General features: G+C 43.3%; 1 protein-coding gene across 3 annotated transcripts; it reads right to left on the bottom strand.

Moving 5' to 3' along the window:
* Positions 1–236: 236 nt before the first annotated feature.
* On the bottom strand, positions 237–15,697 carry ASB9 (ankyrin repeat and SOCS box containing 9). 3 transcript variants are annotated; one of them, XM_085051681.1, is made up of 8 exons: positions 15,368–15,697; positions 10,792–10,871; positions 9,537–9,644; positions 8,476–8,626; positions 7,770–7,904; positions 6,338–6,529; positions 2,994–3,160; positions 237–1,842 (listed from the first exon to the last, which is right to left on the bottom strand). In XM_085051681.1, the coding sequence occupies exons 1-7, from the start codon at positions 15,453–15,455 to the stop codon at positions 3,036–3,038; spliced, it is 879 nt and encodes a 292-aa protein (XP_084907807.1). In that variant the 5' UTR covers positions 15,456–15,697; the 3' UTR covers positions 237–1,842; positions 2,994–3,035. The 3 variants fall into 3 exon arrangements, with proteins under 3 accessions (XP_084907807.1, XP_084907815.1, XP_084907819.1); XM_085051689.1 differs by lacking the exon at positions 237–1,842 and adding an exon at positions 1,859–2,910; XM_085051693.1 differs by lacking the exons at positions 237–1,842; positions 2,994–3,160 and adding an exon at positions 4,809–5,496.
* Between the last annotated feature and the right edge of the window lie 8,774 nt (positions 15,698–24,471).

Here is a 24,471-nt window from a genome sequence, read left to right as displayed (position 1 = left end):
CATGAGTCCAGCTCTACATTAAAACACCAACAAAAGGCAAGATTTACACAGTATTTGCATTTTAGCCTCATCTTTACTGTAGTTATACTATTTGAAGGAATAGTTACACTATTTGAAGGAACTATTCTGTACAGTACCTGCCTGCAGGTGGGATTGCACGCAGTCAGAATTCAGAACTCCATAGTATCAGTCAATCCACAAAATTAGGGCTATCATTTAAAAAAAGAATGAAAACAAACAAGCAAAAGAGTATAAACTATTTATTTCTGAGAAAATATCCTACAAAATTGTGTCTTAACTACCATTAAAATGTCAACAGAAAAATAGGAAAGATTCTGATAAAATATATTCCTTACGGTCATTAAAGTCCTGCACTACATTTTAAATTGTTTCAAACATAGAAAAAAATCCAAACCTCACCTATAATGAGCTTATTCAGTTTGCATCTTGTACAACTTTTACAGTTTATAACTGGGTAAGTGTTGATGCATAAAGCTGTAATTCACCAGTGTTGATCACAATTTTTATGAAAATAAATAAGTAAACACACTGAGATAATAGAAGCTGAGCATACAGAATTCATCCTAATTACACTTGGGCAGAGGTATTCAAGTAAACAGAGTCATACCATGAAATTTTCATAAGAAAAGCAAACTGGAAGCAACACTCTTGCCTGGTTCTCAGAGCAATTTTCTCATGGTATCACTATTACTTCTATAAACCCATTGGCTGAAGTTACAAAACAAGATGCCTAAAGGCAAAAGTAAAATTAGTATGTAAAAAAAAAATGTTTCTGCATCATCTAGAATATAATAAGATGGATCTCCAGCTTTCCAATGTGCCACCAAAGCAGGGATTTTTCACATTTTAATCTTCAAAAGTTAAGCACTAAGTTCATTGTCCATTTCTTGCCTGGTCAATGCAGATTCAGATTAACCAAGATACTGATTTTAGAAGGATCCATCTTTCCCATCCCAGATAGCTGCTTTCATCCAGCCTCAATGAAAAGAGATCTCTAGTTTTCTTCTTGGGCATAAGGGAAACAAAATAGAAGGCCATCTTAAACCAGCCAGTAAATTTTTACATGGCTCAAATATATGTGATGAATTGGGTCAGGAAGTGACACATTTCCATGTATCTCTATCAGCAGAGGAGTTACAGACCTAACTGTATTTATCATTTTGTTCCATTAGGGTACCATTTAGTGTCCCACAAACCCAACAGAAGTGTGCTGTGTTTGGTCAGCACAAAGGAATCCAGCCATCACACTGGATACCTACAGCCAGCAGTCACGTTGTGCAGACAAGGGTTTGAATTGTGATTTACATCAAATACAAGCATCCAGGTAGAGCTTGATCTCTCTTTAACTTGCCACACGCAAAAGGAAGGTTGGCACTGCACCCACTGGCACAATGGTGAATATCAAAATAAGTTTTCATAGATTTGAAGGCTGTCAGGTCTCTGCCTTTCTGAGATGAGCACTCTATATCATTCATTGCTGGTGTTAGTGATGCCATCAGTTTTTGCACACCCAACCTGCTCTTATGGATTCTCCACAGCGAAGTGAAAAAGGATCTCCACAAGCACCCAAGTGTGTTGCTGCCTGTTCAGCTCAGGGGGGACCTGGCAGCCCCTCAGGGAGGTGGTGGGCATGCTGCTGCTCACAGGTGATGCAGATACACTTTGGTTTAGAACTCAGGAGGAAAAGAGCAACAGGAAGAAGAGCTGGAGTCTCAGCACCCTTGCTCCCACAGGTATCAGGCAGCTGATATTCCCATGGGAACACACAAGTGAGCAGAGTGGCCACAACTGCACTTTGGTTTGTGGCAGCAGGACCTGCTTCTGAAAGGGAAAGAAAAATGCCCAGTGTTAAAGTTTAGCCAGAGGAAATATTTGTTCTTATGACCTCAGTGGAATAAGAATCACATATGTCATACACTGAGCCAGCTGCCCAGCAACTGAGCAGGGGGCAGAAATTGTCCACTTTTAAAAAAAATTTATTGTTTGTTTTATGACCACACATTAGAGGCATTATTATTACCACTCCCATGGAAAATACTGTGAATGAAAAAAAATATTATCTCACTCCTAATTTTTTCTTGGGTGGAGAAAGGGTGAAGAAGCTGTTGTTTTTCTGATGCATGCTGAAAAATGCTTAGGAAGTATCGCCTAATTTTCAGGGTGGAAAAGGGGAGCACTCAATGCCTGCTACTGATAGCCTGTTAGCCTGTGTCCTTGAAAAATAACATGCTACAAGGACAAAATGTGTAGTTCTGAAGTGTAGCTCCTTTCTGTCTCAAAGCATCAGGAGTAATTGATTTTAGTGGATGATTAAAAACTTTCACCCCACTATTATTGCACTGTGGGGAGCTGCCATCAGCAGTGACCTACTTGCTTTCTATGGCAGAAATGCTTGTTTCAGATGCTGGCCTAAATGCAGATGATTGTTGGTTGGTGCTGATCTGTCTGCAGTGTGATACCCTTAGAAAATAAATAACTTCTGCCAGAGGGCATCCCTTGCTTGGCAAGTGGGTTCAGCAGGGTTCTGTCCCCTTGCCCTTGGTGGTGTGGGCATGGCCCTCACAGCTGACAGGCACATGAGCACTGCTCACAGAGAAAGATCTCTGTAGCTCCCCTTGGTGTGCCTAGTGTTTACATGAAGGGCTTTAGTGCTGGGCTGGGAGATTTCTTTGTAAGAGGTTCAACCACAAGACCTCTGAAAGTGTGCCAGAGAATCAGGAGATCTATTTTAAAATGTTATGCTAATTTTTTGTGCTTTCAAGGGGGCTCTCACATCACATTTCCTAGCTTCATCACACAACCAAGCAGGATTGTTTCTTTCCAAATGGATTTGGTGGGGGTGATGGCAGTGAGGACTGAGCAAGTCGGTCAGTGCTGTGCTTCTCAGACCTGGGCTTTATTAGACAACAAAAATTGCCATAAATTAACATCACAAACACTGGCAACACTAGTGATGAAAAGAGTCAACAAACCTTGCTGTGTTATTAAAGGCACCATTTTGAACATGAAAAGGCTCAAATGTGGAGAAGGAAATGTTTCAGCTCGTCTGGGAGGAGAAGTCCAGTTATTTTTTGATGCTGCTTGTATCCAAAGCACCTCCTGATGCACAGGCGGCACAACTGCATCAAGGACAGTGGCCCTGGAGAAAGATCCAGGGAAGAGGTTACACACATGGCTTTATAATGCCAAAACAATAAACCTGAAACAGCAGCTGTTTCACTGCTCTCCCCACCTCCTGCAACCCACCTCTCACCAGGTTTTCACACTCAGCAGTGAAAAGTCAAACCTTCACCCTCCAAAGGACAACAGCCTGCCTGCAATCCAGTCCATGCCTAGTCCTTCTGTCATTACACAGCTGCAGTTGGCATCAGCAGCACCAGTCTTTCTCTTTTAAGCAGCACAAATGTTTGTACTGTCTGAGAAGACATGATTGATGCTACCTTAAAAGCCCTTTCCTCCTCTCACCCTCCAGTGAGATCAAAGTTTTCAGTCCACTGCTTTCTTGAGGCATATTTCATAACAGTGACGAACACAAAGCAGAAGAAATACTATAGAGTTCTTTATTTAAATGGTCCCACGTTGATAGATGTGAGCCCTGTTGAAGAATCTTTGTCACTTTGCAATAAATCTAAGTATAATAGCATTATACACTTGTTTGGGTCACTCATCCTTTTCAGGATGAGGAAGATCCTATGTGAAGTTTTACCTGCAGCACCTGACAGTGTTCCACCCTCCAGGGCATCGTTTGCACAGGGGTGATGAGTGTGGAGGGTGGTGGGGACTGTAGGAGAGCAGGAAAGAAGATGGGCACTGATGAGGGAGGGGGTGGATGCTGGGAGTGGGGAGGATATAAGAAGAGACACCTTAGAAAGTGAGAGGGAGGTGAGTGAGCTGGGAGGGGACAGTTTAGGTGCCCTCCTCACACAGAGCAGAGGGAAGGAAGGGAGGCCACAACAATAATGAGGTGAGGTGGCACCTTTGATCAGCTTTTGGGACTTCCCTGGTGTAGGACACCACATTTCCAGCAGCTCTGCAGGGCTGAAAACTGCTGTGCTATCAGAAGGGCTGTGCAAAGGGCTACACCTTTCTGTTAGGAGCCAGCATATGAGTTAGGTACCCTGTTCTTGGGTACAAAACAAGGCAAGCTGATACGAGGCTAGTTAAACTACTGCAGTATCACACTGCACCTGTGCTTGACTCTGATGATACCACAGAAAAATGCTCTGCCTGCAAACAACTCATTAAAAAAAAAAAAGCTTCCATTAAAAGAAAATACAACCAAACCCAAAACATGAAAACTTGTTAAAACATAAGCAGTGACACTACAGTGGAAAATATTTAGCAAATGCAAGCACACTCTTCGAAAACACAGTGCATTTTTGCACCATTCACTTACTCTCTCACCCACAAGTAGGACTGTCCCTGAGATGTAAGCAGGGTGTGGGGTGGTTCAGCAGCATGGTGAACTGCTAGGAAGGAACCATCACATGTACTGCACCTGCTCTAGGGTGGTCCTGGGAGGGTGACTGGGTCAACATGCTCACCAACTCATCTCTGATTGCCAAACACACTCCCTGCAGCCTGCCTGGCCATGGTCTGGGGGCTTCAGCAGCTGTGGTGTGAGGGGAGAGGAGCCATGCACAGGAGCAGGGCAGGAGGGCAGAGTTTGCACCATTCTCCCAGACTGCAATTGTTCAGCCAGGCAAAGAAGCCAGAGATCAGCTACCCACAGGCATGACCCCACTCAGAGAAGGGCATGTTGGGGAATATCAGAAAAACACTCTTCCGCAGGAAAATTCCCTTCAGGTATTTATTGTTTCATATTTGATTGCTGAATTTCACTTAGAAAAGCTGCTCACTGCCCAAGCTGTCAGCTCAGCCCAAGCAGTGTTTCTCGGGCCAGTTTCACAGGGTGTGCCTGAAATGTTTTTCTATCTTGAATAAACAGGACACATGCAGTGCAACAGGAATCAGGAGCTGAAAGCAGCAGGGACTGGAACTCAAAAAGATCTCGGCTCTGTGTGCCACAGATTAGGCTGGAAAACTAAATATCTGTTGCTTATGCATAACGTGCACTGCACAGTTGTTCCCATGCTACTTTCACGTTACTATTTCAAGCAGGGCCTGATTCATCACTGTGTTATTCCAATTTTACTTTTGTGTAAATTTTTCTATGGCACCTATCTCATCAACATGTAACTGGCATGGAGCACACCATCACCAATTTGTTTAAAACAATGAAAATCCAGATTATTTAGTAATATGTATAGGTTGCTGACTGAATGAGAAAATCTAAAGAAGAAAATCTAAAGCAAAAAAATGAGTAGACACTGGAGATCATTTTCAAATTTCCCACAATAAGAGTAAGCAACCTTTCCCTCCACACTTCATTAAAGGCTTCATAATCAATAAAATAAAATTACCTGGAACTATTTAATTTTCAAGCACAAAATAGACACTTCCTGAAGTTCAAGCCTGTGGTTTGATACTGCTGTATTATTCAGCACATAAAGTTTGTCTTTAAAGAAAGACTAGTGTACAAATATATATACTCATTCATATATACTCATATCATTCCTGTGCAATTTTCCTTTATGCCCACCAAAATAAAAATCAGGTTGTCTTTCATTTTAAAGATACTTTTGCACCTATCTAAGAGCTTGGCCCAAGAATAAAAGTAAAGAACCAAGAATTAGATAAAAGGATCTTCAATATGCTGGTTTTTTTTAGTATTACATGCTTTAAAATGTTTTGGGTTGCAAATCTGCATTTAGGCATTTGTGCTGAGACAAGTAACTGGCACAAACCTGACCATTAGCATACTGTGTAACCAGAGATCCCAAACCTCACCCTCACCACTTAGCCTCAACTCCCATCAGAGGTGATTTGCTGCCTGCATCTGTCAGCACACTCCACAGAACACTCCTGGGTCTACTGCTGTCTGACACAATGCAGCTGAGAGATTCTCACTAAATTCAATGTTTTAGGTAATGAGAAAAAGCTACCATTAGTTTCTAAGGCGTATTTTGCTTGTTTATTCACTCTAAACTCTATTGTGCATTATATGGCAAGCTCCATATGATTGCTTCCTAATGCAGCCAATTCAAAATCTGGATGTTCAAGATGAGTTTTATTTTTCTTACCATTATCACTGTTAGTGCACCACTGTATTCTGACACTAAAAAACAATGTCTCTATGTCAGCAAATGGAGGCAAGCTTAGTTATTCCCAGTTTCCTAGTGCTAGCAGCCTGGAATAACATAACCTTGTGCAATAGTCAGTGTGGGTTTTCCCTAAAACAAGCTCTTAGGGGCACCTTCTCTCTGCAGGAACAGTTGGCCCACAGGGCAGCCAGGTGGCACCAGCTCCACTGGCCTCTTATTTTCAGCGTTCTTCACCCAAATGTCTGCTCCAAAGTCCATCAGCAGCTTCACCAGCTCCACACTGCAATTCCTGGCAGCCATGTGCAGAGGGGAGTCCAGGCCCTTGCCACCGTTCACATTTGCTCCTGGACAGTAAGAGAGGACAAAGAATAATGACAAAGAATAATGACTACACAGTGGCCTATTTTCATTCACCGCACTAGCTGCTATTTCTCTGAATAACACATACATGCTGAAGCCTCCTCACAGAGGTGGACTCCTTTACTCTGGGGCTTGGTGCTACAATTTGCACAAGCACAGCTCTCACTGGTTGAGGAGGAGAGGAGTTGTGACTAAGAAAATGATCCCAGAGGAACAGTGCATGAGGAGGTCCTTCATCCACTGCCCAGCCCATGGATATCCTGGTGCAGGATAAAGATGTAGTTCCACCTGTGGCCCACCTCTGCTTCACACCCCTTAAAATACATGCAGGATTCCAACATCCTCTGTACCAGAGGCTTAAGCTGGTGGGATCTCCAAATGCCAAAGTCTCTGTTAGGGAAAAAATGTGAGTATGGAAAAGGTCCAGAGGCCCTCGGTAGAAGAGGACATAAGCACCCCTGATGAGAGCTCCTTCACTGACTACCCTGAACTAATGGTTCCTGGGACACCTTAAGAAAGCTGAGCTGCAGAACTAATTCAAAACCATTTATAATGCTTTTATAGTACATATCTCCAAATTTAGGAGGCAGCAAAAAACAAATTAGCAGAAAAAATAAAGTAGTTGCAAAACATTTAATATTTAGATTAATTTGCATTTGAATTCTTCCCCAAAAAGGTCACTGTAGTAAATAGTGACCTACCTAAAAGCTGATAGACATTTAATTTTCAGTTGTTTTTCCTAAAGTAGCTCTGTTGGACCATCATTTTTGTACCAGCTATGTGTCTACCTTAGGTTACATGGCCCCTTTGGCTAGAAGAATTGTACTACTGTAGATAACAAATCATTTTGTGTAATTATCCAAGCGTTTAGACTTACAGCTAGGTTTGTCTGATGCAAAGCATATAGTGCTGAGCCTTTCTCTGTGTTTGAAATGTCTCAAACGTTTTATTAACTCATTGGAAATTAAAACATGTTTGCAGAAATACTATGTAAAAGTGGCTGAGTCAATTGTTTTGGGTAAAGAGGGAGTAAAATTAAAAAATTAAATTTCTTCTTGTCCACTTCAAATAACTGCAGCATCACATGTACAGACACCAGAAGGGATAGTTTGGCCCCAAAGCAGGAGCTCCCCAAAATCTTTTATGCAAAGGCAATCCAAAGATAAATGTCACAGGAAATTAAAGTATAAATGAAAGTATACCATTCTTTATTTTTCTTTTTACCTGACTCAAGCAGCTTCTTGGCACAGTTCAGTTGCTGGTTCTCACAAGCTACATAAAGTGGGGTACCCAGGTGCTTGATGTCGTGATCTATATTTACCCCATGGGATGCCAGGAGTTCGACACATTGCATGTGACCTTAAAAGGGATAAAGGAAGAGTAAACTCACAAAGATCAGGCCTTTGGGGTTTTTTTTCCAGCACGTTCTCTATTGCAGCAGTGTAGTTTGGCAAAGACTCAATGTTTTGTCAGGAGACAGTAGTGTAATACTTTCATCCACTCCAGTGGATTCAGCCAGCAAAACAGGAGCTGCAAAGCCACGTTCAGCAAAACAGGCTCAAGCCTCACAAGCTAAAGCCCTCACATTTTATCTGACTCATTTGAGATGTCTATTGAAGATGAGATGAATCACTCCATGTTTCTCTCCACAGCTTTTGTAGATAGCCAGATGTCTCCCTCAAATGTGCACATTGTAGGCAGCTGACATGGACAATGCATCCCCTTCCAGGTGTCACCATGTGAACTCAGAGGATGTGACAGCTGAGCTGACCTGCCCTTGATGAGCAGGAAGAACTGTGCCTCTCACAAGGAGACCAATTAGCAAGGCATTTTACACGACCCAAACCAAGCAAATTGTCTTCTTTATCTATCTCCCACTTCAATGCACTGCTAGCAACATGGAAAGCAGGGCTGATGCCTGTGGGGTTACCTCTCTTAGCAGCTTCATGGATGGGGGATGCCAGGTCACAGGGTGGTTGTAGGCTGGCTCCATGCTCCAGCAGTAAATTCAAGCAAGCCACACTGCCACTGACACAAGTGTTGAACAATGGTGTGTGCCAGTCAACAGTCACTCCATTCACCTGGGGGGGAAATAACACAATCAGGAAATTGTTTTTGTCTTCTTGGTATTTCAAAATTGATTACAATTAACTAGTTTCTCAGCAGAAAATAGGGTTCTCAATATTTTTATTTAATTCCATGCCAAAATTCCCTTGTACTTCTGAAGACAATAACTTTTTATTAAAACAATCATTAAAAAAATATTTTTTTTAAATTGCCCCCAAGTCTCTCCTCCTGCAAAAACAAATTTGATCAGTCCCACTCCAGGGTCTCTCACGAGTTAGCAAATTACCAGGCTAAATATATGCCCACTAAGTTATCTTAGGTGAAACAACCTGCCCATAGCTCTCTCCTGAAATAGTCCATTTTTGGCTGAAAGTGTGAAGCCCGCTTATTTTTTAAATTTTTTTATATTTTAAACTGAAAGGTAATATATGGTAAGGTAATATATGTAAGAATTAATTTTCTTATTCATTATAATTTTGCCTTGAAAATTAGTGGCCATGAGACACCATTTCACCATTTTACTTGCATTTTGTTTTCATTTTCTTTCCATTTTATTGTCAGTTGATCCTAACATTCCTATGCTTTTACTTAAGACTCTGCATGTTAAAACCAATAAGATTAATGTGCATAAAACAAAACACATCCTTAACTGCTGCAGGATTATAAACCCTTTGAAAGACAAACTTCCCCCTGTTCTTGTAAAATATGAGAATATTTCATCCTCCTCTAAAGAACAATAACTGCTGCTTATATCTGTGCTTTTTGGATTGCTTTATTAGGAAGTGCATTTCATAAGTGCCTTAAGCAGAGCTAAGTACAGAGGGTAAATCACAGAGATATTGTGCCATGACATCACCTGGCATTAAAGAGTGGCAATACATCATACTAACACCAGAGACAATGGTCTGTTCATCCCATACTCACCTGAGCACCATGCTTTAACAGCACACTGGCACAGGCAGCATGACCCCCTAGGCAGGCTTCATGGAGAGGAGACACCTGGTCCGCTGTAACAAGATTAACATCACTCCCCTGATAAGATAATGGAAAATGTCATTACAACCAACTACCAAAACCCCCAAAACAATTTAAAAAAACCCCTTTCTCTCTTTAAAGTTTTATGTAATCAGACCTTGCTCAATTGCCTGGAGCTATTAATCTCAAAAAGTAAGGAGATGAAGGGGCTGTGATGTTTTGGCTGGAGTGGATACTGCCACATTGTGCCTGAGGTCATGCCTTCCACACACTGATATCCAGCACAGAAAGCCTGTTAGGCTTTCTGTGGACTGTCCAATGGGACAATACACCCTGTTAGGAACTCAGCATGATTTGATTTCTACTACACCATGGATAGCAAAATCTGAAATACAAGAAAACAATGAGAAGTTGCTACTAGAGTTCTTGGCAGGATCCTGACTGCTGCCTTTTTAAATCACTGCTCAAGCCTTCTGACCTCCTGGCCACTGAGTCTGTAATTGTTTGACTGGGTAGAATTCTGCAATGCTCTTGAAGTGTTCTCTGATCTTTGTCTCAAGGCACCTGCTGAAGGAAAACCAGCCCCTGCATTAGAAACCTTGGTTTGATTCTACAAGATCTTTGTTTCTAGCAATCTCAGTGCTCCAGAAGGTTAAGCTGGAAGAGCCTCCAATACCTCTTCCCTTTCCATCAACTCCTTCACAGGTTAAACCCAAGGATTTTGAAGAGACAAAGCAGTGAGGTTCAGAAACCACTTCGTCCTATCCCTGACCTTCTGGAGTGGGAGCAGGGCCCTGGGATATGCTCAGGCACTTCAGAAACAAATGTGTGGGCGACTGAATTGAAACCTCAACCAGACCCATGCCTGGCTCCAGAGCTGGCCCTCAGCTGGCACACCAAAAACTGCTCACAGGCATGCACAGGAGCTGCCCTCAGCCATCCAGAGATCCCAGTGATCATGGTCCCCTTACCTGCACCAGAGTTAAAGAATCACCCAGGATAGCTAAACACATCTTCAAATTAGTGCACAAAGCCTGTGCTGGGCAAGGAACTTGTAGAGAAAAAAAAAGTCTGTTACATGCAGATTTCACTGTGGCCTGGTTAACATGATTTTCTCACCCTGGAAGTTTCACAATAAAGCACAGACTGCATTCATCCACTGAACAAACCCTGCAGAGACCACATGAACCCAGCAGAGAGGTACCTGTTCAATGAGTTTCTTCAGAGAAAGAAGACGCCCATGGATGGAGGCCTCATGTAAAGGAGACCAGTCTGAAACAAAGTCTGTATAAAAAGAAACACAGGAAAAAGACTCAAAAACTCTATTTCACCAGCATACTTTACTTCAACAGTGTGACCCCTCTTCTACTATATTTGAGCTGCCAAGCTTTCCTTGGAGCAGATGCTGTGAGGGAGACAGACAAAAGGATGGTTTCTCTCTGGGTGCATTTTTAAATCAACCCGTGTTTGCACTGAGCAGCTGTGCTCCCCTTCAGTAGAAAGGAGAGGGATTTGCAGAACATCACCTGGCTCTGACTGAGCTTGTACCTCTCTTTGAATTATTTCCAGTGTCTTTGTTTTCACAAGCTCATTACATTTCACCAATTATCTCAAACGACGTATGTTTTGAAGAGGGTTTGGCTGATCAGTCATTTACTGCTGTTCAGAGCTGGGCTAGAGTCAAAAACACTTGGCAAGAGAAGGGACCAAAGTACAAGGAGACAAATTGTGTTACCTGTTAATTTTGCCTTTCAGTTTTCAGTGTCTGGTGGGAGTAGTGCATTCTAAGTAACAGCTGTGTCCTCTGCATTGTTGAAACACAAAGTGAGGTACAGCATGTATATGTAATGTGCAAATATTAATAGAGGGAGATCTCCAGTAGCACAGATTTCATGGCTCAGAGCCAACTGACAGCAATAATCCCTCTGGGAGACATTTATGTCCCAGCATTCAAAACTCAGCATCTGCTCTGTGCCAATGGCCCAGGCTTTCCCTGGGAAGGAAGGGAAGCTTTTACAGAGGGCACTTCACACAGCTTCCTGTGGAAAGACATTCTGCTGCTCTCTGGAGATGTCCCACTCTTCTTCCACTAACTACAGAGAAAACTCCAATAACCAAGTTGCTGGCAGAGGTGCTGAGGTTCTCAGGAACTATAATAGAGCACATGCATGGAATGGAATCCTTGACAATGAGAAGTCTGCCTTCAACAAAAAATCCTAATAAGCCACTATAATTCTTTAAAATTCTTTAAAATAATGTTTACATGTAAGCTGATGATGATAAAGGTTTTAAATAAAAATAAGGTATATTTAGACTAGATATAAAAATTAGGAGGTGAAATAATGGAACAGGCTGCCTAGGGAGGTGGTGGATGTGCCATTCCTGGAAAGATTCAATGTCAAGTTGGATGGGGCTCTGAGCAACCTGGTCTAGTGGAAAGTGTTCCTGCTCATTGCAGGGGTGTTGGATGAGACAAACTTTAAAGGTCCCTTCTAACCCAAGCTAGGCCAGGAGTGTATGAATTTAAAGAAATTGTTAAAGCAAATTTAAAAGAAATTTAAAGCTTTTAAAGAAATTTGTATTCTTTGTTATTAGCATTACTTGAGCTCTGCAAGCCTCTTTCTGTGTTCCATGGGCTCTGTCCCACAACAGCTACACAGTTTCAGTAAGTTCACAAACATCCTTTGGCTTTAGCAAACGGACAGCCAATTCCAGAAGCTGTGCTTCTGGTTCGTAAGGATAGTCAAACTAGGCTACAATTATTAAAGCATAGTATTATTAATTGACTAAAATAGCTTTGCCCTAAGTGATGTGTGTCAAATTGATGCTTATCTGACAGTGCTGTTGTTCTTGCTGATCCTGCTTGTGTTACAGTTGGTTATTTCCAGGGTATGTAAAAAGCTTTTCTCCATTTAGAAACTAATGCCATTGCTCAATTTGCATGGGTTGTAAGGGAAGTATGTTTGCAGAAATTCTAAAAATCTAGATTGAAGAACCAGTTTTTTGACCTGCAACTTGAACTTTTTTTGCTACACAAATATAGTCAGACGTTTGTGCAATCTACCAACTTGTTATACCATCATGTCAGAATTCTAGTTACTAAGAGGGACTTATCCATGTGTGGATTTTACCCATTCAGTCCTTGCTTGAGAAAAGACAGACTTCTACTGAAACTCTAAAAAGAGCCAGACCAGCCACCTGTGGACTGGCCATTAGCTTGCAATTTTCCAAGTCTTAAAAATGAATTAAAAGAGTGACAATATAAGCATCAAAATTAAATGTCAGTGAAAAATAAAGAGGTAAGTGCTGACACATAATCGAGCTGGGAGTTCTGTAAGTGAGAGAAACTGGGAGTTTTATCCTAGGTGGAAGTGGAGTCCTATGGAGTCCATCACACCAGCCTCAGATACCTTGGAAGGAAGGGTGTTAAAGGCCTGACTGATGACTAATTGCCATGGCATCATTCCAGATCTGCTGCCATGAACTGCACCGCCTCAGGCTGATGTCTCTCCTGCCCTATCTCCATCTGCAGCAAACACCTCTACCCTGAAGCAATGCCAGGGAGGCACCCCCATCTCCCCATAAGAGAAAGTGAATTTCCCCAGTTTCTGCACCCAGGGAATCACCTTCTGGCAAATGACAATATTTCTCTTTTCTGCCTGCTCCAGGCTGAAAAGGAGGCTGCAGTGGATTTCCATGTCTCACTGCCCATTTCTACATTTCACAGGAGGCACAATGTCAGAATATAAAAGATCTGTATTTATATTTGATTAAGGCCTAAGCAAATGCCAATTCCAGCTGACCATGAGCTTTTGAAATCCTGAACTAGTGACTTCCATGAACGTGCTCAAAACACTCTGTCTACCAGAGCTGCTCATGAAGTACCAAGGCCAGTGTATGGAGGTGACACAGCTGTGCTCATTGTATGTACCACCACTGCAACAAGGATTCCTGATTGCCAAAAATATCTACAACTGCTCTTTCATAGAGAAACAAGACCATTTGTCTAAATTTGAAATTTACCCACCCCTTAGTCCACAGGGAAGCTGAGTCAGACTCCAAAAGTTCAGCATCTAGACATCCAAGTCCCACTGGCTTTCAGTGGCATTGGGTCACCTGGCTTCCCTTCCACTGCAGAAAACCCCAGCCAGGGCAGAGGTTACATTAAACTCTGGTCATATTTGATTACATTGCCATCACTTGGGCACATGACACTGGCAGGGTGGTGTGTACAGAGGGAGCTTTATAGCACTAACCACACACAAAACACAAATTCTGACTGCTCCCTGTGCACAACAGAGCTTTCACAGGACCCTTCTAGAGCACTGGTTTTTGTGGTGATGGCTGAAGCAACTTTTTCTAACCTCTGACCATGTGAGGGCATTGCACCCTCTGTGCCTGTCCCCAGGCTGGCTGCCGTCCATGCCTGTCACCACAGAGCAGCTTGAAAGGGCTCTGAAGTCCTTCCAGTGAAGGTATGCTCTTGCATTCATATTTGCAGACACAAATGCCTAAGGCATTATATAGAACAGTATTACAAATGGTATTTTTCATGTGCAAAGGCTGTCCCTTAAAGTTGTGATATACATAGCCTGAGCCAAATACATTGCCAGCAGAGCTACTTGACTCTGCTAAGGAACATGCAGACACAAAAGGAATGGACTGAACTCTGATTTTCAAAGGACCAAATGATCTGAGTCCAGCAGTGCACCATGTGGGATTCCCCTCTTCCATCCCCATTTTGCTGGAGCTCATCTTCAGTGTGGACTGGTTCCATTCTCACTGTTAACATTGCTGTGCCTTCCCTCTCACCCCAGCCTCACGTTTTACATAGCTGACACACATGAGGAGAGGCAGACGACACAGCAGATAGACTGATCAGCCTTTCACTGTGGTTTCATGGTCTTAATTTTCGATTTGGTATTAATGGAAACATCCTGAACAGCCCAGGAAAGGAGTGAGGACAGCATAAAATCACATCCTCTCAATTTACCACATTCCCTCTGCACTCATCATTAGATGAAGGAGTAACTTCACAGAAATAGAAACATGGAACCCATCCAGCTAAACTGTTATGTGAACTTATAAGTAACTTACTTGTGTTTTTTTACCATGTCATATTTTCAATGGCTCTGGGCCAGACACAGAGCAATGGCCAAAATGAGGCCATTTCTCTGAAAAACTGTTCACTATTATGTCCCCACAACAATGCCATTGCAGAAGAACCCAGTAGGGTTGGTGGCTCAGCCTGGACAACAAAACTTAGGTCTGCTCATCTTAAAGACAAGCGGAAGGGATAAGAGATAAAGGAAAAAAAGGAAAGAAATTAAAAGAAGAAGAAAAAGAAGACAAAAAAGCAAAGCAAAAACTAAAATAATCAAAAGAATGGAGAAAAGAAAGAAGGAAAGTAAGGACGAAAGGAATGAAAAAGAAAACAGGAACTGAGCCAGTGCTGAGTTTCTTGCTGGCACTAATTTATGTAAAACATGCCACATTGCAACTTATTTTTCAGTGTGTTGTGGTCCAAGTTTGTTTCTGCTTGCACAAACTGCAGTATAAAATCAAACACTTTTCTATGATACACAAGAAAAACAACCAAAATTTCAGCATCAAACAGAAATACCTTTTTTAAATCCCCTCAGAATTTCAAAGGCGTGGGGGTGTTTTGCGGGACTGACTGTGGACCTGTGCGGGAAGCAGGACACAGGGAGCAGAGCCACTGCAGCCCTTTGGATTCCCAGCAGAGCTGCGGCTGGTGGCGAGGCAGGAGTGTCACTTACCCCTCATCTGCGGGTTTGATGGAGACGCTGCAGACGCCTGGCCTCCCTGCGATTTGCTGGCATTTTGATTTGTTCTCTCATCATCCATCTCAGCCCTGTCTGCCCAGCTGCTGTTTTTTCACTTTGCGGTCGGTTTCCAGAGTTCAAATTCCATGTTCCGCGGTGAGCCCCCAGCGGCCGCAGCGATCTCTGGCACCGGCTGAGCACGCATGAGTCGAGCAGAGCACCGGGACGTGGTGCCGCCAGCTCTCCGGGCAGAAACTCGAGCACCTGGGTTGGGATTTAACTACACAGCTCCCGGGCTGCCCTGGTCGGCAGCCAGCGCTCCAGCCGAGCGAGAGATGTGCCTGATGTCACATCCTCTCCAACGAGGCGCCCAATCGGGGCGCCCGCCGCTCGTTTTTATCAGGAAGGAAATTCTTCTTTTGCCAAAAAAACTAGACAGAAAGAGCCAGTTCAACAAGTTGGGCAAACTGTGCCTGCAGGGTATGCGCGGAGAGCCCACAGAGCCACGAGCACACACAGCTCTGCCCCGCTCCCGGGCCGGGCTGCGCAGGAATTTGGCTGCGCCCGTGCGGGACTGAGCGCTGCTGTGCGGAGCTCTGCTGAGTGAGAGGATGGCAGAGCCGATCCGCTGCTGTGCGGAGCTCTGCGGGGCGAGAGGATGGCAGAGCTGATCGCTGCTCCGCGGCACCGAGCGCAGCCTGTCCCGCAGACCCGAACCTCATCTCTGCGAGGCTGCGCTTCCTGCCCGGAGCCCCGCGCTCTCTGCCGGGAGTGGAAATTGCAGCCCTGTGCGGGCTGTGTCCTTTCCCCATGTGATTTCACCGAGTCACAATCACACCAGGAGTTTTGTACCAAAACAGTGTGCTTTTATTTTTGAGCAATTTCTCAGCCCAAGCAAACCATCACAAACCTAAGAGAAAACAAAAAAAAGAGGCAATTTCTTTTTCAGGAGGACCTCCACCGCATTTCTCTGGGTCTGTTTGCAAAAGTTCGGTTCTGACTGATCATCTCTATTTGCACTGTTTTCCTTCCCAATTTAGTATAATTTACAAGCATAAAATCCTTTTTCTGTCACTGAATATTTGTCCATTTGTGCACAAGTGCAAGTAGACAGAACTTCCGTGAAAATTCTAAACCATGTAATTTTTTTCTTTTTTTTCCTGTATGGCTACTAGAGCAAAGTTTGTGTTTGTGTATTTGGGGATTCAAAGTTGTGAATGGTAGTCTGATTCCGATCCTAACTCATCTGAGCCTAAGAAACCTGGTTTCAATTTAATTTCTCTCTGTAACACATGCAAAAGATCTGGAATCATATTTAGGATTTCTTTGTCCATATCTTTAAAAATAATAATTTATACGAAAAGATGCAAACAGCAGCTGAACACCATCCACAGACCTTGCCAGCAGGGAATCTGTGACAGCAACCTGGGCACAGGTGAGGACAGGGCCAGCCTTTTCCATGGCTCCCTTTGCTGAATGCATCTTGGCATCTGAGTTTGGCCTCTCATGCTGCATGTTATCTGACACTTTGATCTGCCTGGAAACTACATTTGTGTCTCAGCCATTTCCACACTAAAACTGTTGTGGAGAAAATGTGTAAACGGAGAAAGTGGTGCAGGTATTGGTTTTGAGGATTAGTATGTCAAAGAAATGGAATAACAATTTTTCCCTTTTAGTGTTGCTTGAGTTTAGAGGCTAGACTGCCACTTCTTATGGAAGTTTGCAGATTACATGAAGTTGAATGGTGCAGTTGACACTCCTTAAAGACACCATGCAATCAAGGAGAACCTGGACAAACTTGAGGAGTTGGCCTGCAGGAGCCTCATGAAGTTCAACAAGTCCAAGTGCAAGGTGCTGCACTGGAGTTAGGGCAATCCCAGACATGAGCACAGACTGGGAGAAGTCATGGAGAGCTGCCCTGAGGAGAAGGAGTTGGGGGTTCTTGTGGATGAAAAGCTGGGCGTGAGCCAGCAGTGTGAGCTTGCAGCCCAGAACACACGGATCAAGAGTTTGATGGACATAAATTATCTCTTGAGCTCTTGCTTCAGCTAGCAATCCAGACATGCCTGCAGAGGCAGTGTGCTGGCTTTGGTCTAGTGGAGCAAATAGCATTGTTCACTGTATTGTTGTTTTACCATCTAGACCCATTTGCTTCTTAAGCATCATTTTGATGTTAGTGGCATCATCAAGCTAAATTTAACTCCCCAAATAACACATCCCAAAACCAGGGGATTACTATAGAGTGTTCTCAGCCTTGCTGAGAGCTAGAATATGCAAGAAGGCTTTGATTCATTTCACCTCCTTTGTTGCTGATCTTTTTTGGAAGCAAGCAGAAAATTCTTCTGTTAAAAGGGAACATGTTTTAACATCAACCTGGATCTCAAGATAAACAGCACAGAACTTCAAATACAGATTAGAAACAGCTTACACAGCACAGAGACAGACCAGAGCTTTTAAGCATTACAATACTGTTTTCCATTTAAATCACAAATACACCCCCAAGTTCTACATAAGCAGGCTTAGCTACAGAAATTATTTTATCCAAGTGCAGCCATCCTTGGTGGATAAAAGTGCACAGTAAAGTGGAACCTACAACATTTATTATTACTTTTTTTTCTGTTTATAGCATGTTTTATAAAAGGAATCACTTTCTTTTCCTCATTCCAAAATGTAAATTTTTTGTAAGTAATTCAGTGGAATGTTCTACTATTTTGGTTCTTTTTTCTTCCACTTACTTAAGTTTTTTAAATTGTGCAGATAAATTTTATTACAATTTTATTATTATTAGCGTAAATATTGCTACAAAAGTGAAAATGCACTGTTGGTAAATCTCTTTTGGCATGAAAATTCAGCATTGCTTTCTGAGGATGCAAACCACAGAATTACAGAAAATGTTTGGAAAAGTGGACACAAAACATAAGATTTGTTCAATTTAACTTCAGAATCAGGGACAGAAATCCTAGCTTTTCCTTAGTGCTAATGAAGAAATACAGGCATTTTCAAGCCATGATTCATCTCACCTGTTTTAGATGTCTGTTCTGGGACAACACTTATTGGAACTGTAGAGTCAGCCTTCACCAGCTGTAAAAGGGATCCCTAAATCATGAGCAGAGAATTAGGTGTGTATATGTAAACAGCTGAAACCAACTTTAAAATATGGCTAAATTCCCAGCCAAGTGTCCCAGCTCTGACAGCCCTGAGCACTGTCATGTGCCTTGTACTGCACAGCCTCGGGGTGCCACAGCTCAGGGTGAAACATCTTCACTTCAGACAAAAGCCAGCATTGCCTGATGCCCAAACCACAGAGCCTCGACTTTGGAGTGTCTGTACTCAGAGGGCAGGGTTTTGACAGACAGCTCAGACAGATTTATCTGCACTGATCCAAGCTGTTGCTCCCTGCCTGGCTCCTGACTTTCAGCACAGATCAGCCAATACAAGGGACAGCAGCACTGGCCAAAAACTGCTGCCACAAACTGCTGCCACAACTGTCTCAGTACATTGTCCACTGTGTCAGCTCAAAAACCTGCAAAAGCAGTTTTCTTCTCCAGCCTGTAAACTTGAGCCCTGAGACACTAGCACACGCCACATCCTCCTCTAAGGCAGTAATTTCCAGCCAGCGAGCAAGGCAAACATCTGGGACAGCCATGTTTTAAATCACAGCAGTTAAATCTGCCAGAACTTGCCCACAGGAGTACTAAACCACTGGCATCATTTCCAGAGGTACCTGGGTTTTCTTTGGAAATCTGCTGTGAAATCTTTGAGCTGACACGAAGTGGAGAACTTCTCCCTTGGAGAAATTAATAATACTGTCTGGTTCTTGTATCCCTAATTTCCTTTCCTCAAATCAAGTCTCTCCTCCAGAGGCTTTCTTTCTTTTACAGTTTTTCTGACATGAAATGTTTTCATTTTCCTTCCTCTCACCCTGACAGAAACTTCCCTTTGCAAACATCCCGTCAGCCTGGCTGGGGACCAGACAGACCTCTGCAAGTAACAGTTCCCTTCTGCAGGATGGCCAATTTGCTTAGCAAGAGAGACTCTGCATCGAAACAAACAAACCCTGAAGAAAGCAGCAAACACATCTTGGTATCAGTAGCACCTGGATCTGTGCTTTAACTCATTGCAGGTGTGCAGAAACACCAAGATTTCCCAAGGAGCAGGACAAACTTTGCATGAGAGCTTGCAAACAAGGTTATTGTAGTTTCTTTGTGGCAAAGATGGGATTAGGGGCATTCTCCTCACAGAGACAAAAGCAGCAACAATCCATTTTTCACCATCTGGTGTCAGTTGTCTTTCAATGAACATCTGTGTAAGCATCTTCATATGTTACAAAATGTAACTTGACATTGCTTTCTGAACTGGATTTAAAACATACACTCCTGATCAGGCAAAAAGAATCCAGACCCTGAAAGTTGGTGGGTTTAATTTTGTTTATTGTTTTGTTTTGATTTTTTTTCCCAAATCATTGTGATTTCTATCATTCTTGGGATGTTTTTTGTCCTGTCTCATGGGCTTCAATCATGGTTTGCCCACACTGCCAGGTGAAACATCTTATGTGGCAAGTACACACCAGCAAGCAGGCAATCAGTGTAATGACAGCAAAAACATCAGCCTGGTAATTGTGAGCTGTGGTAGTTTTTTAGCAGTCTGCCAGCACTTGGCAAACTGTAAGGTAGTCTTGTCCAATACCAACTTTAAGTGAAACCCAAATCCAGGCATAGAGCAGATTTCAATTTCTCTTTCTTCCTCTTTTTTAACTTCTCATTCTTAGTTTTGAAAAGCAGTGGGAATTCTTTGGTTTGCTGGCAAATCTTCTGGGTTCCCAAACTTTCTAGTGTAAAATAGCCATTTCTGAAAAAAGCAAAATTAATTCCTCAAAGACATTAATTTTATCAGAAAGTTTGCATTTAAAAAAAAATAAAATAAAAGTTGTTTGTTTTGTGGTGGTTGGGGGTGGGGGTGGGGTTGGTTGGGTGTGTGTGGTAGGTTCCACACAGAGCATGTTCCCTCTGTGGTGGGTCTTCCCAAACAAAGCAACTTTCCGTGCCTTCCTCCAGTTGCTTCTCTTCCCCCTGCTTATCAGTACCAGGAGGCAACAGCAGTAACAGCTGAGGAGCATTGGAAAGGCAGATGGAACACTGAAAGAAGGCTCATGGGATGGAGGTATCTAATTAAGGGTCTCCTCTGCCCTAGTGCTTCTCTTCCCCAGTTTCACTGGGGTTAGATGTTCACTTCTTATCAAGCACATTAAATTGCAACAAGCTCTTCCACCCACACTCACAGGCTGTTTTCCAGACCTTGGAGCTCACCTCCAGCAATTTGCCTCATGTGGCACATCTGTTCACACTTCTGCATGTGATGGGAACAGCCAACACATTCCACCTGTTCTGGAACTCCCCATGGGGAAAGCTGCCAACGCCTTATCACTTCTACAAAATGCAATATGTGGGCTTACTCAAAAGTTACCTCATAATCTCCTAAACCCTTGTGCAGAACTGGAACTTCTGTTGGCTTCCAAAAATGGGCTGCAGAAAGTGACAGTGCCAGCTCAACTGCTTGGGCAGTAGTAGCAGACAAAGAAAAAGTCTCCAGACCCTGCATCTGGTTCTGTTCCCTCCAGCATCCCAGGCACAGCAGGTGCTCCCATTTTCTTTTGGTAAAGATTGTTAGCAGGTTACTAAGGTGGGTGAAATCACTCGGCTCCCTGAACAACATTCGTGTCTCCCTGCCTGCTCCTGAGAATGGCCTTTGGTGCATCAGAGAAAAGGTTGTGTAGAATAGTCAAGCCTATAGGATATGAACTGTTCCCAACATTATCTTCAGTCCAGGAAATCCATTCACCTGGTGTTGGACAGATTAGCTGCTCAGATCAGGAACTATCTGTATTTTTTTGTGTTGAAAATGCAAAGTTGGGACTGCAGTAAGCAGCCATCTCCAACAGTAGTGTGCCTTGGTAGAAGTTTCCTTTGCTGTCCCCAAGCACAGCTTGGCTTTTGTTTTGCATGAGGCTGGAAATCCTCTGAAACAGCCAACGGATGCTGATTCACAATGCTGATTGTAAAAATAAAATAAGAGTTTTATTCCTAAAAATAAGAGTTTCCCTTCCTAAAGGATTATGAGATGAGCACAGTGACAAATTACACAAGTTTTGTCTTAGTACTGCATCCAGCTTGGCTACTCATTTGAATATCTGATGTTCCAGGAGAAGGGAAACCACCTCTGGCAACTGATGTACAGAGTGCAGGGCTTACCTGAGGCATGAAGATTGAAATGTGTGGCAGGGCTGCCTCAGCCTCCTCTTCCTCAAGCTGTGGGACATCCCTGGTGCACAGCAGGCTCCAGGCAACTTCTCCCAAGGCTGCACCTAACCTGCCACTCCACATCAGGTCCCAGTGTCATCCTCCATGTCCCACCCAGGAGTGACAGACCCTCCCTAGGACCCCAACCCACCCAAACCACTTTGGGGGAGGTGGGCAGGGAAAGGTCTGCAGCCAGCTCTTGCCCTGGCAGAGCTGCAGGGAGGCAGGGAGGGCCAAAACCATATGCACCTTGCATCCCCAGAGCCCACACATCACCTCAGACTGCTCAGAGGGACCAATTCCCCACACACCTGCCCTCTTCAGAGCAGACCTGGGAGCTGTCTGCACATGCAGACCACAAAACAAGAGTTCTCTAATTCATTCTCCACTTGAAAAGCTGGTTATTATTTTCTCATCACTTCTGCTTGTGACCACACTGGGGCAGGAATCTGGAGATCTGGAACAAGCCCCTCACTCAACTTACCATTTCTTCATTTCTTCTGATGACAAAATTTGCTAGAGATTTGTAACAGCAAAGGGAATTAATCTGATAAAATCTACCAAGGATGAGCCTTTTTAGTCACATGCTTGAGGCACATAAAAAAAAAATCCCTAATGAGTAATTTAATGGTCAATGGCAAAACCATATTTTTTTCAAAGCTTCTGCAAGCATGAAAAGCCCAGACCTTTCTCAGCCATTTACAGTGGATGAATAGCAGACAGGGAAGTTTTCTGCACAGTAAATCATTTCAGCTCAAAGACTTTAATAAATATCAAATGAGGTGCCATCCTGCCAGGCACCCAGCAGAGCAGCTGTGGTGCCCTGCAACAGTGGCTGCACACAGTGAGTGTGAGGGGAGCATTTTGGGGTAAAACTGGAAAGCTTTTGAGAAAAAAAGCAGTGTCAGCTCAGGGGGAAACCTCTTGCCCTCTCTACACCAACAGCCTGTGGGAACCTGCCTGTGGAAACAAGCTGGCATTACTTTTACTTTTTGGCATTGTTTTAGAGGAAAGTTTTGATTGAAGTCTTGGAAATTCCCAACCCAAAAAAATCTGTTCCTCAGTCACTGTAATTCTTCAGGATGCCACGTTTCATGTATATGCCTCGCTGTAAATCTGTAGTGACCCTGGAAGCACAAGTAGCAAAGGAAAATTATCACATTCATTAATTAGGAGCTATTCTGGGATATTTGGGGATAAGTGGTCTTCAACAGATACTCAGTAATGAAAGGCACAAAGCTGCTGGGACGAAGCCAAAGTATTTTTATACAAATCAAGCTCCAGGCAGCAGGAACTCATCCTCTGAAACGGTTAAGAGCAAACATCTCCCTGTAGGAAAATGAGATACAAATAATACACAAAGTATGAGTCTCTGGGCCAATGGCCTTAAAAATATGCCAGTTTACTTACATTGTGATGGAGATGGAATGAAAAGGGAACACTAGTTTTTATAGTTTGAGGATTATACATTTTTTTGTTTTTAATACATAAAACATGAAAGAAATACGCTTTTTTTCCACTGTTAGTAAACCCAATCACCCTCACGGGGATTGGTAAACCAGCCTTCAAAGCAATTCAGGGTTACTATCACTGCCTATAACAATTTGTTCTTTGTGACCAGAGTAAAATAGGTATTTAGTCAGCATCTAGTGCAAGAAAAGTGCAGAGAAAAATAACTGCCCCCTGTCCCTGCCCAAAAAAAAAAAAAAAAAAGATAATTTGAAATCATGTTTGTGAAGCTGCTGTAGCATTATATGGGCAACATAAAATGAGCAAGTCATATAGCCTGTGGAGTCTTTAATTATTCTCTTCCTAAGACAAAAACCCCCACATTTCACTCACAAACATCCCTAGGACAAAAAAATAAAATTTAGAACAAGTTTTCTCTGGATATCTCTGCATCTCTCTCCCTTCCCATTTCTACACTGTTAAGGCATGTTAACCTCTGTAGCCGGCAGGCAGACCTAGCAAAAAATGAACTGTTCACACAAAAGTATACTGCTAGCAAGTCCCTGGTAACATACAGCTAAAAATACGTCAGGATGCTGCAAAATTCACAGAATCATAGAATGATTTGGGTTGTAAAAGACATTAAAGGTTGTCTAGTTCCAAACTTCCTGTCATAGGCAGGGGCATTTTCCACTAGACCAGGTTGTTCAAAGCTCCATCCAGACTGGCCTTGGACATTTCCAGGTGCTCTAAGGAGCTCCACCATTCCATGGTCACTGCAGCCAAGGCTTCCCATGAGCTTCACATTCCCCAGCAGCATGTCCTTCTTGGTGAGAACAAAGTCCAGCACAGCACAGCACCTCTCCTCATTGGTACCTCTGTCACTAGGAGAAGGAATTTATTATCAATGCATTCCAGGAACTTCCTGGTTTGCCTATGCCCTGCTGTCTTGTCCATCCATCAGATACTGGAGTAGTAGAAATTCCCCATGAGGACGAGGGCTTGTGAATGTAAGGCTGCCCCTGTCTGTCTGTCTGTCTGTCTGTCTCTCAGGGCCTCATCCATTTGGTCTTCCTGGTCAGGTGGCCTGTGACAGACCCCCACTCTAATGTTCCTACCCTCCCTTTAATCCCAGCCCAAAAGATCTCAGTCAGCTTCTCATCCACACCCAGGCAGAGATCCATGCACTCCAGCTGGTCACTGACAGAGGGAGGCACCTCCTCCATGTCTCCTCTGCCTGCCCTTCCTAAAGAGCCTCTATCCTTCCATTCCAACATCCCAGTCACAGGAGCCATCCCACCACATCTCCATGATGACAGTGAGATCAGACCCTGCAGGTCTGCACACATCTGT

The sequence above is a fragment of the Lichenostomus cassidix genome, chromosome 1 (genome assembly GCF_008360975.1).
Source record: "Lichenostomus cassidix isolate B80296 chromosome 1, HeHo_3.0, whole genome shotgun sequence".
Taxonomy (NCBI): domain Eukaryota; kingdom Metazoa; phylum Chordata; class Aves; order Passeriformes; family Meliphagidae; genus Lichenostomus; species Lichenostomus cassidix.
The sequence above is the reverse complement of the archived record's forward strand: the minus strand, read 5'-3'. Positions and strand labels throughout refer to the sequence as shown.

What these genes read in the sequence shown, in the direction of transcription:
- ASB9 (XM_085051681.1), bottom strand. Translation starts at nt 15,455, where the DNA reads ATGGATGATGAGAGAACAAATCAAAATGCCAGCAAATCGCAGGGAGGC. An exon ending in TGAAGAAACTCATTGAACAG is followed by an intron (nt 9,645 to 10,791) that starts GTACCTCTCTGC and finishes TTATCTTATCAG; the next exon opens with GGGAGTGATGTTAATCTTGT. An exon ending in CCATGAAGCTGCTAAGAGAG is followed by an intron (nt 7,905 to 8,475) that starts GTAACCCCACAG and finishes ATCCCTTTTAAG; the next exon opens with GTCACATGCAATGTGTCGAA.